The 13,177-nt window shown below is 38.3% G+C and overlaps 1 protein-coding gene across 1 annotated transcript in view; it reads left to right on the forward strand.

Moving 5' to 3' along the window:
* Window positions 1–13,177, forward strand: part of pth2ra (parathyroid hormone 2 receptor a) — a 149,646-nt gene that overhangs the window by 54,219 nt on the left and 82,250 nt on the right. The window contains exons 5-6 of the mRNA XM_030124038.1: window positions 523–620; window positions 12,733–12,916. Of these exons, the coding sequence (XP_029979898.1) occupies window positions 523–620; window positions 12,733–12,916 (282 nt within the window). The remainder of the gene's footprint in view (window positions 1–522; window positions 621–12,732; window positions 12,917–13,177) is intronic.

Consider the following 13,177-nt stretch of genomic DNA (forward strand, 5'->3'; position numbering starts at 1 on the left):
ATACACATCCCTTCTAATAATGCTAAAAAAAAAAAAAAAATATTCTCACCAAGTAAGACTGAATAAAGTTTGTGGAAGCGTACTCCAAGGGATTGATTCAAGTTCCATGATGGGAGGGTTTGTTTACAAAATTTTTAAGGGATAAATATTACCTAAGAATGTGATAAGACTAATAAAAAGTGAAATGACAAGGACGGATGAAAGGCTCAGACTTGAAAAACTGAATCTGAATACAGTTAAGTGCATTATGTGTAAACTCTGCCACAGTAGGACTTTTTTTTTTCAAATTTTTTTCAAATCAGTCTGATGCAGTTCCAGATGTGCTTTATTGAGTTGTTCTTTAATTTGATTATATGCTTCAGTAAAATTTCACCTTTTAATTTCCAAAGAACAAAGAACCTTCATTTGAGGGTTTTCAATGCAATATAAAATTTCCACCAGTGTTGTGTCTGTGTGAGTAGACTGAGTAATGAATATTTGTTTTCTGTTAAAGAATAATGTTGCTTTTCTCTGTATTTACAGCAAGATTTCTTTGAGCGGCTGTATATCATGTACACTGTCGGGTACGCAGTGTCCTTCAGCTCTCTGCTTGTGGCCATCTTCATTATCGGATACTTCAGGTAAGAGAGGTCTTAACATTATTTAAGTCAATGCAAGACAGTAGGTTTGATTCTGACATTGGTGTGGCAGCACCCCAGAAAGTTGATGTTTTTTTGCATTTGCAATCATAATTTCACATCATGTAGAGCTGATCAAACAAGCAAACAATCATAGTCAGAAAAAAATTCAGTAATTGACATGTTTATAATGTATATCTGAATATTCAAAAACAAAACAAGAATTTAATGCATTCTGCAAAGTTATTCTCATGATTAACATATGCATTATTATTGAACCTCAACTGGGAATTTACACCTCCTCCTCCTCCTCCTCCTCCTCCTCCTCCTCCTCCTCCTCCTCTGTTGATTCATGACATACGAACAGATTCTGGATACAGTGATCATACAGTTTGATGGTACAGTTATTATCTGAGTAAAAAAGGCTTTTACTTTCAATTATTACATGTAATTTATTCCCAAAAATCTGGATAAAATCACATCTAGAATCACATTTACAATCTGAGGTTTTATTGAATTTTCCCCACAAATTTTCTTTATTTGTGTTTTTTAAACAGTTACTCTTCCATAGAAATACATGAAAATAATAAGTGAAGTAACTTTTAAAAGTGTATCTGTTTGGTATTAAATAGTGTCTTTTCTTCAGTATCTGTGTTGAGCCTCTGCAGTTCTAGACCCTTGAACTAACTTACACTGACTCCTATAGAAGTGTCTTATGACCAGTTTTCTTTTCTTTGACATTCTTCAAATCCTAATTACAGACCACACACACACACACACACACACACACACACACACACACACACACACACACACACACACACACACACACACACGTCCAAATGTACATGTAAATGACACCACTGATATTCACATCTGTCTAGCTGATGTGACTCAGACAGAACAAATACAAACACATTGAAAACTTACGTTAGCGCTCCAACTAACAGGTTAAATTTACAAGTAGATGGAGTGACAGCGGAGACGGCCAATCACATGTACGTTAGCAAAACCAAAGAGCCAATCAGAGAGCGACATTTACGTTAGAGGCGGGACTTCTAGCAGAGACCGACTGTTAACCCTTTGTGTGCCATAATCATTGACTAAACACTACGGACAGTGGTTGGACTGATAGTGAGTACACAGGAGTGGATGGATACTGGGATGGACGGGTCCATTCTACGCCCCTGAGTCCATGTCCAATTACATGAGGGATAGGGTTAGCTTGAGGCAGTTATAACAGCAGTCCAACGATTTCCTCACATTCAGTCATTTTTCGAACTGTTTAGTCCTCGAGAAGGTCATGGGATGGTGGAGCCAATCCAGCAGGTGAGGGAGGGGTGACATACAGACCAACCATTCACTCTCACATCCACTCCTACAGGCGCTTTTAGATTGGTCCATTAACTTATGGTTCCTACGTTGAAACCTAAGTCTGTGGGAGGACGCCAGAGTACGGCAGACACATGGAAAACACCAACACTCCACACAGAACAGCCCACACCGCTCAGTGCTGGAATGAAATCCACAACCTTGTTACTGTGAGGTGACAGTTTTAACCACTGCACCGCTGTACCAAACCACTCCCATAGTGTCCTGCAGTTTGTAAGTGTTAAGGCCCGACACACTAGTGTGGACTCTAATGCATGAGACTGTCGGGCTTGTGATGGTTTTCAATGAATTTAATGCCATCTTCAGAGTTCAACAAAGAATCAGAAATACAAGAACAAGGGAACCAATTTTATCTATCTATCTATCTATCTATCTATCTATCTATCTATCTATCTATCTATCTATCTATCTATCTATCTATCTATCTATCTACACACACAAACAAAATATTCTCTTTACTTTCCTCTGATGCAGTCTCTCTATCACAGCAGACTAATGTGAACAACTGATGTGGATTTGTTACTGCTGTTATTTGGGCAGATGTGGTGAATGATATTCTGTTCATTCTTTCTTTTCTTATATTCATCATTAATAGGTCTTATGTATTTTATTGTAGTTTTTTTTTGTTTTTTTTTGTTTTTTTTTTTCTCTCTTCCTTCTCTTTCCCACATCCAGTTTTGCGGTCATTCCTGTTCAGCCTGTGTGAGGTCACTGGTAAATTAGAAAGTAAAAGAAAAAGTATTTATACCATGCACACTATTCAAAGGTGTTGTTTTTATTTGGAAAATAACTCTCTCTCTCTCTCTCTCTCTCTCTCTCTCTCTCTCTCTCTCTCTCTCTCTCTCTCTCTCTCTCTCTCTCTCTCTCTCTCTCTCTCTCTCTCTCTCTCTCTCTCTCTCTCTCTCTCTCTCTCTCTCTCTCTCTCTCTCTCTCTCTCTCTCTCTCTCTCTCTCTACTCAGTTCTGGTCATAGTTATTGTTCCCATTATAATTATCACCATGGTTGTTACTGTTTGTACTGTTGATATTTTCTTGTAAGGGTCTTCACCACCTTCTTCTCTCTTGCTCTCTCCCCTTCAACAACCCCCCCCATGTCAGGTCCGGCATCGAAATGTGGTTCAACAAAACTCATAATAAACACAGTAGAATATCAAGGGGAGCTTCATATACTTTATGAAGTTTCCATTGGAAAAGCAAATTTGTTCAGCACCAAAAGCAGCCAGACTACCATTCTGCTGTTAGGATGATGAACAAGACAAGTTAGGAAAAAAAAAAAGAACAAGGGAACCGATGGAGGGAGCAAAAAGTGTTCAATTACTAACTAACAAAAATAGAAAAGACAAGGAACAGCCTAGCTGCACTATACTCTTACTGGATAATTTACAGAACAAATACTAGAAGCAAGGAAACAAGATTCATGGGGTCTGGAGGGTCTTCACAGACGTATCATGAACAACGCACTGACAACAAAGGGAGAGGAGACTGTATAAGGAGAGCAGGATCACAGTCAGGTGTGGGTAATCACAGGAGGAACACCAGGTGAAGGCAATGAGGGGATTAGGGACAACAAAGATAAGTCACATCCTGCAATGGAAACGGTCTCCAGGAATAGGACCTGGTACCCGAGTCAACTCGAGCCAAGCTGAGTCGAGCTGGTTCCACGTAGCGGAAACGCGGCATTAATGCACCTCCTCTCAGAATTCAGCTCAAAGGAACTCATAGCTTTGGGTGATTTTAACCTGAACTGGTTACAACCAGTTTCAGATGAGCTTCGATCCCTCTGCGACTCCCTGAACATCTTCCAACTGATAGGCAGTGCAACTCGACCAAACCTTAAAAATCCAGAAAAATCATCTCATTCTAACAAATGCTCCTCATAAATATACAACTACCTCGATATTTGCAAACAATGTCAGTGACCACTGAGCTGTTGCAACAGTGAGAAACACAAAAATACTTCAAACCAGGCCACGCATCATTTATAAACGTGACATGAAGCACTTTTCAGAGTAAGGTTTCTTTCATGATTTATTTCATTCTGACTGGGCAGAAACTGATCTCATAGCCGACACTGATATTGCCTGGAAGTGTTTTTATGATTGTTTTTGTAACATTGTTAATAAGCATGCTCCATTTAGGCGGTATAGAGTCAAGGTAGAAGTAGAAACAATGCATGGTTCACCCCAGACCTTTCAGATCTCCTCCACCAGTGCAACCTGGCCTGGGCTAAAGCCACAAAAACAGACTGACTGGTTAGCCTTTAGGCATTTACGTAATACTTGTACTGTCAAAATCAAGAACGCCAAAGCCAATTATTTCCTATCACAAACTACACAAAATCTAAATAACCCCTCTAAATGCTGGAAAACTATCAAATCCATCTCTGAAAATAGTAAGGGTTCTGAGCTACCTCCATGCATTGTTAAAGACTCTGAAAAAAATCTCAGATAAAGCTAAAATGCTTACTTGTTTTAATGAGCATTTTATTGCCTCAGGGTATTTATTTGAGTCTTCAACCCCAACGAATGTAAACTCAACTCTAACTCTTTTTCCGCTAAATGGGAACATCAGACCCAGTCAAGACATTATTTTAATTTTAACCCTTTTTTAGTTTCTGAGGTGCGTGAAGCCCTCAAGCAATTAAACACAACAAAAGCTGCAGGCCCTGATAAACTGGAGCCTTACTTTTTTTTTTTTTTTCTTCTTTTTTTTTTTTTATTTTTACTTTTTTACTTTTTAAAGTTAGCTTCTGATTTTATTGCCCCACCCCTGACTCATATTTAACCTGTCCTTGGTCACAGTCACTTGTCACTCCTCTGCTCAAAGGGGGCAACCCCACGGTTTTAAACAAATCCAGGCCCATCTCCAAGCTCTGTGTCCTGGCCAAAGTTCTAGAGTCTCTGGTTAGCAATCAGCTGAAAGATTTTTTACATGAGAACAGTATTTTATCTGACTTCCAATCTGGTTTTAGAAAAAGACACAGCACAGTTACAGCAGACTTACAGTTTTTAATGATTTTATAGATTTTCTAGATAACAGACAGCACTGTGCAGTCCTTTTTATCGACTTGTCAAAAGCTTTGGACACTGTGGATCACCCTATTCTTTTACACAGATTATTTAAAGCAGGAGTGTCGGAACACGCAGTTGGCTGGTTTAAAAATTACCAGACAGACAGGAAGCAGAGTAGACGGCTGTACTTCCAGTTAATTCACCTTGACAAACGGTGTGCCACAAGGGTCAGTCCTGGGGCCACTTTTGTTCATAGTTTACATTAATAACATCAATCTCAATATATCAAACGCAAAATTTCATTTTGCTCGAGCAAAATAAATTGATTTTGTATCAATCTGACACTGACAAAGACGAAAATGAAGGGAATTTCATTCTATCATTTTTTATACGTTTTAGTTAGTTTTGTAAGCACACAATACAGTTTCAGTTAGTTATCGTTTTCTTCTTTTAATTATAGTTTTTATTTATTTCAGTTAACAAAAATGTTTTTACAATTCTAGTTTTCATCATTTCGTTAATGATAATAACCTTGCTCCAGATTGTTGACTGTGCTTTCTGTCCCGTTCAGCCACTTGTGTTCATTTATACAACCAGAACCTGGACAATGTAGGCAATTGGCTCAAAGTTTGGACATATTTTCAATTTTTACTACAACCACTGCTGCTGCTAAATAATTATGTCATACTCGGAGAGACATTCGTCAGAAGTCTTAGCCTTATATGTGCAAATGTCGTGATGCAACTAGTTATAAAACATAACAAATTAAGCAGGAATTGAAACGAGTTGCAGAAATCTACTCGATTTTTTGCCGGAATGAATATAAAAATAGCTTTGCAGCACCTGGAGGGTTCAAATTGTCATGATTTGGTAAGAGATGGACCCACAATGCAGACAAAAGAAAAACTTGTAAAATCACAAAAATCTTTAGTGATTGTTCCAGAAGAGAGCTGGATGAAGGTGGCCTTTGAGTCTGAGGGGGAAAGCAGGCGAAGGCAGGAACTGGGAGAAAAAAACATGTAATCAGGATTAGCAAAACATTCAGGAAAGTAGCAAATCAGAACTATAGAGCCAACGTTCATAAACAACCACTGAAGTGAGCAGACAATCTGGAGATGAGTGGTGCAGTCGACCGGGCTTAAATACAGAGCAGTGGAAGTGGCTGACTGTTGGCAGGTGGCTTGATTGAAGATGGTGCACAGGTATGGAGGTGAAAGGGAACAGGTGAACTCCAGCTCCACCCAGCTCCAGACAACACACACATTTGTTAGCTAGGTGCCTAATTTTATATAAATGGAAGGATGCTGTCCCTCCCACATATGGACAGTGGATCAGAGAGGTTATGCACCATATTCATCTAGAAAAAATTAGGTATACCATTGGGGGTTCCACCAGAAAATTTTACGCCATTTGGCAGCCATTTATCAGCTTTGTAGAAGGTATGGAAGCTACCAACATATGTGTGTGACTCAAATATCTGTGTACCTTTTTGTTTTGTTATATTTATTTATTACCTCCACCAAGGAGGTTATGTTTTTGCCAGGGTTTGTTTGTTTGTTGGTTGGTTGGTTAGTTAGTTAGTAAGGTAACTCAAAAAGTTATGGATGGATTTTCATGAAATTTTCAGAAAATGTTGATACTGGTACAAGGAAGAAATGATTAAATTTTGGTGATGATGGGGGGGCTGGTCTGCTTTGAAGGAGGTCTGCGCTCTCCGAGTGCTTTTCTAGTTTTTACTTTATTTATTTTTAATCGTCTTTCCCCATATTTATTTATTTAAGTGTATGTGAATTTATGTATGTGCATATGTGTACATATACATTGGCTAAAATTTACTCAGGGGGTCAAATGAGTGGCCATTTTTGTCAAAAAAAGTTGTCATAAATGCATAGAAGTGTGTGTAAATAATGCTAATCCATTTGTGCACAGACTACTGATATTATTTGACAGTGAAGCTCTATTTTCATAAATATTGGATTTGGAATAGCACGTGTATGTGAAAACTTTTGCTGGTGGACGGACGTGACATTACCCATGATGCTTTGGTCAGTACCAGTACTTTATTAGGAATAAACTTATAGACTTACTATTGCTAATTGTGCTCTTCTTCATAAATGTTGGTATTGTGGATCTAAAACAATCCCAGCTGACACAAAAACACTAAATGTGTCAGTGGACGGATGTGACATGGTTGTTGTGGATCCCATCATACTGATGCTCTGCAGCCATGTCAGCGTTTACACTAATGATCCCTGTGCAAAAACTAGGAGCACTATTATTTATTGGATAGTTTAGCATCAGACTAAAGAGGAAAGAACAATCTAGAATTGTTATTTATTTATAAAAATTCTTATTATTAGAAAACTGTTGATGTAAACAGTGCTGTGTGCCATTCTTCATGTATGTATTGGTGGAACAGAAGCAGGATGGATCAGCACCATACTCCAGATTGAACCTGTACAAATAAAACGTGATGTGTAGGAGAGAATCTGGGAAGAAAAACTGGGGAATCTGAAAGAATAGAAGATTTGTTTTTCAGGTAAATTCAGTTCAAATAGAACTTGACCATTTGTGACATGAAAATATAGCATTAATTGTGATGAAATTGGACATTTTTGAGCTGAAAACAAAGTTCATATGAGCATCAACATGTTGAACAGAACTGAAATCCTGTCCATTTGAACAGCTGTCATTTACCAACACAAAGTTCCTTTGGATTCACTTAGATTGATTTCTTATGCACAAAGACAGAAATAAGACCTCTAAGCAAATTTTAGCTGATGTATGTATGTATGTATGTATGTATGTATGTATGTATGTATGTATGTATGTATGTATGTGTGTATGTATGTGTGTATATATGTGTCTCTACATGTATGTGTTTGAAGGGGGTTTGTATATTTCTATATGTAGGTGTATTATGTCTGGATGTAGATGGATTAATCCAAGGTCCAGTACATTGGGTGGGTGGGAGGGCAGGTGGATGGGAATTGGATACAACAGTTTAATTTTTAAGTTGTATGTTTCTTTTTGTGGATTTGAAAACTGAAAATAAAAAAAAGACTTTGATAAAAAAAAAAACCACACACACACAAGACAGGGAAAGAACAAACAAGACACACACCCACAAAAGGGACAGGGAACACAAGGAAAAAACACTAGGATCCTGACACATTCAAACTTTTTGAACTGTTAGGGTCCAAATACACAAATAAAGGTACCGAAGACTAATAAAAGTGGGTTTAGCAAAATGTGAGCACTTTAAACTGAGTAAGTTGTAGCCTTGCACCAAGGTTATTATCGTTAACGAAAACGAACGAAATGACAAAAACTAGAATTGTAAAAACATTTTCGTTAACTGAAATAAATAAAAACGATAATTAAAAGAAAAAATGCTAACTAACTGAAACTGTATTGTGTGTTTACAAAACTAACTAAAACGTATCAAAATTATGGAAAAAAATTCCCTTTGTTTTTGTCTTTGTCAATGTCGGATTGATAGGAAATTGATTTATTTCCCTTGAGCAATTTTAGCTGCTGGCACCCCATGACAGTTAACGGTCCGTCACTTGTGTTCACTTGTGGTTTCCAGTCGTCTTCTGGTCCCCACTCTACCTGGAAACATGGAGACTAAAGCTGGGAGAAAGCAGCAGAGTCCTGTCTGGGATTTATTTGAATACGACGACAGAGAAGAAGAGAAAAGAGACGACTAAACTAAAATTAATACTAAAACTAAGCATTTAGAAAATAACGAAAACTAATAAAAACTTGCAAACCTGCTCTAAAAACTAATTAAAACTATCTGAATTAGAGAAAAAAAAGGCAAAACTAAATAAAACTAAACTATAATGAAAAATCCCAAACTATTATACCCTTGCCTCACACAGGATGTTCTAGAATGTACCTAATGTTGCCTTTTCCCGTTGTTGGTCTGAAAACATTATGCCTAACTCCTGTTCCCAAGCCTTCCTAATTTTAGTGAATCAACAAGAACTGACATCTAGACTCTTGAGTTGTTTATATATTATAGATAAATTAATTTCTTATTTGGTTTTAGAGCTAGTGTAAGTGTTTTAGAACTACCGTAGTTCATCGGCGGTAAACAACGTCCGTCTTATTAACGTCTCTTTCCTCGTTGTTGTCTTTCACCTGAACCAGGACTGCAATGATGGTGGAGAGTCTGCAGTCTGTTCATTTCAGGTTCACATCATATTTGTTGTTTTTTTAACCTTAAATCAGCTGCTATTTCATATTTTGGGTCAATGTGCGCTCCTTCAATATGTCTGTGTGGAACTTGAGCAGATTTAAAGTTCCGCATTGAACGACGTCTTTGGTTCCTATTTCTTTTTCTCATCATACTGTGCCGTTTGGGTACAACTGTGTACTGAACTGAACAGGTGTGTACCCAAACGGTTCGGTTCGGTATGTGGACCGTTACAGGCCTAATAGATATTATTTACATACTTGCTTCATAATGTTGATATAGATATGATGTGGAGGGATTACTGCGAACAAACCAAACCCAAGGCGTTTTCTCTTAAATCCGCAGCAGCAGCAGTTACACTGATTTGCCTATTATCTATTTGTGTGGCTCAGAGAAGACAAACAATGAGCAGTGACAGCCCCAGTAGACCATGTACTAATACTATGAACATACAGTTCAATAAGCAGCTGCAGCCTCTGAGACATCTGCTCAAACTGTGGAGCTGCTGACATCCACAGAACACACTCCATAATGGTATTCAGTGCACTGTTACAACCAATTAGAAGAGACGGGCAAACCGGGGTTGCATCAGAGAAGGTGATTCATCAAGTTATTGAAAGCCTCTTGATGGGAACTACACTATGGTGAAAACAGAACAGAACGCACAGAAGTGTTGAAGAAGAGAGAACGGATTATTGAACAAATCCTCTGCGTTATGGTTCAGGCACAAACAATTTTTTGCAAACTAAGTTTGAGGAGCTCCAAATGTTTCACAGATTGACACATAATGAAGAATATATAATGAAAATGTTGATTTCATACATTGGAATGCCCTGTCTTTTGACAGGCTTATTTGACTGATTCACTTTGTTGGAATAGGTGGGTTTTTTGTGTAGATATGTTGGTATTTTTATCTCCACCAGGAGGTATTGTGATCACTTTGCTTTGTGTGTTTGTGTGTTTGTTTGTTTGTTTGTTTGTTTGTTTGTTTGCAACTTTAGTGTAAAACTCTTCCACCCATCTTTCCCAAATCTTCCCCACAGATAGGCCTAGGCCCTGGGACCAACCCATTACATTTAGGGCCAAGTAGGCCAAAGTTCAAGGTCACAGCAAGGTCACAACATCTACAATTTTCCTATCTGTCATCATTTAGACATTTTCCAAAACTCATAAAAATTTCAAAACAACTCAGATTAGCCTCCAATTGGATCCACCCATAGCTTAGAGAATTGTCCACATCTACTGTGGAATGTGGACTCTGTGGACATTTACATTTAACGTTGAAAATCCCATTTACCACACATTTTTCATTTATATATATGTTTCTATCTGGTTTCTATATGTTTCTATGTGGTTTACTGCTGGTTGGCTGGTTTTATATGTTTATCTGGTTACCTCCGCCAAGGAGGTAGTGTTTTTACCACAGTTTGTTTGTTTGTTTGTTACTGAGTAAGCAAGATAACTCAAAAAGTTATGGACGGATTGTCATGAAAATGTTGATACTGGCATAAGGAACAAATGATTACATTTTGGTGGTAATCGGGGGGGTGGGGGGGCAGATCTGTGTTGGTGGAGCTCTGCGCTCTCTGAGTGCTTTTCTAGTTGGTATTATGGTTGGTTATGATGACGGACTAACTCCAACCAAAATGAAAAAAATTCTTAATGTCTCTGATTCTGAATTAGCAGTAGAAAAGCCAGTGGAAACTGCCAGACTGGGGCTAATTCTGCCTTCTTCCACATGCAGACGTCAGCTCAGCTGCAGGTGGTTTCCATGCACTCATTTATGCTCATTGTTCAGTGAGAGGAAATCGTTTTAATGAACACCGTCACCAGCTTGTGGTATGAAAAAAAACTCAGCGATCACAGTGAATGTCCATTCTGATGGGATGTCATGTTTCTATGGTAACTCCAAATGGGCTTTTTTTAGTTCTCTTTTTTTTATCGTTTCATGGTGAGTGGTGTCAAGCATCAGAGCCACCATTGATCAGAGAAACAATGATACCAGTAGGTTCAGTATGTTTTTGCAGTTTTTCCCTGTAGACGGTGAGCGGAACACGTTTTTCATGTTGTTGATCGATCCCCATCGATAGAATACACCAGCTGTGTCTGCGTGGCATCGGATCATTCTACAGAGTCTGGGAAAATCTGTTAGCAGCTCTGGTTTGATCATATATTTCAACAAAGTTGACTTTAAATCAGCGCTCTGCTCAGGTTAGTTGCAGGACTACTGAAGCTGGTCAACCAATGAGATTGTAGCTGTGAGAATATGAATCACTGGCGCAGGGTCTTAGTAGGACCCCCCCCCCCCCCCCCCCCCCCCCCAGTGTAAACACACTAAGAGGAAGCAGACTGACAGCTCATCGTACTTTTGTCAAAAAATCATAGTCTGTATATATATATATATATATATATATATATATATATATATATATATATATATATATATATATATATATATATATATATATTTTTTTTTTATATATATTTATATGTTTATGGTATAGAGCAGGGGTCTGCAACCTTTGGCTCCGGAGCCTCATGCGTCTCTTCCTCCTTCTTGTAGTGGCTCCTCTCTTTACTGTGGTCAAACCAGCCGCTAGTGTTTTTCTTGTGCGCTACTCATTCGACAGTTACAGTAGATGAGCTGCATGGAGCGAATGTGCCTTCAACAAAAGTAAAGGCTCATTTATGCTCTACGTTAAAGATGCAGAGTTTTGAAGAGAATCATTTCCACAAATAGCGATATTTTTCATAAAGCGACTGTATGAGTATGAGTACTGTGTACTTTTGGAGTAATCATACAACAGATTTCCTTCCAAGATACGAAAGTGTGTTTTTTCATCTGAAATAGGCTTTAAGACTAAATTCAATGATGAATAAAATTAACTTTTCCAATAAGTGCCTCATGAATTTTGTATATTTGGTATTAGTACTTCATATACTATTAGCACAAATACTATGAACTACTTTTACTGTGTACTTTTAGAGTAATCATACTCCAGAATCTATTCCACACTGCACTTCTGTTTGTTGTATTCAGTGGTTGTAACAGATAAAATTTTTAAAAAAGATCGAAACTTTTAAAAGTTTATAAGTGTTGTTATTTTTTGCGGCTCCAGACTATGTTTTTTTGGCAGAAGAGGGGGCAAAATGGCTCTGACTGATAATAAAGGTTGCAGACCCCTGGTATAGAATCATCATCATCAATATCATGTGTCAGTTTACTTCAAGATCTGCGGTTCACATAACCCTAACCCTAACCCGAACGGTTAGGGTTAGGGTTAGGGCCTAACCCTAACCCTAACCCTCACTGTGTTGTATTTGTTGCAGCGTGAACATATTCGCAGAAAGCTTATAATGCGTACAGATACCACTCCAATTAATGCCAATTAAAAGTGGCATGTATATTGATACAAGTCATGATATTACGTTGGATGTTTGTACTGGTTGATGTTAGATCTGTGTGGTGGTTTTGCTCATGTTACAGCTCATTTTTGTTTTCCCGGCAGGCGTCTTCACTGCACCAGAAACTACATCCACATGCACCTGTTCGTTTCCTTCATGTTGCGGGCGGTCAGCATCTTTGTCAAGGACCGAGTTGTTCATTCCAGCGCTGGGTTGCAGGATTTCGACTCTGCCCTTTTGGACAACTTAAAAACAGTTACCATGGCACCGCTGGACAAGAGTCAGTACGTAAGTAAACATCTCTGGTCGTCGTTGTTTCTCCTTTCCAATGACTACACCAGGGTTTTTCAACCGTGGGGTCGGGACCCCATGTGGGGTTTTCTAGAATTGAAATGGGGTCATCTGAAATGTCCAGTTATGGGTAAAAATTAAGAAAAACTTACTGATAAAAAAATATATGGTGAGTTGACAGAGACAATCCCAATCCAGAAAAGACAAACTGTGGTTGTGAAACTGCAGCACTGTGGTTCTGTTTATCTGTCAAATGTT

This window comes from Sphaeramia orbicularis, chromosome 21 (genome assembly GCF_902148855.1).
Source record: "Sphaeramia orbicularis chromosome 21, fSphaOr1.1, whole genome shotgun sequence".
NCBI lineage: Eukaryota > Metazoa > Chordata > Actinopteri > Kurtiformes > Apogonidae > Sphaeramia > Sphaeramia orbicularis.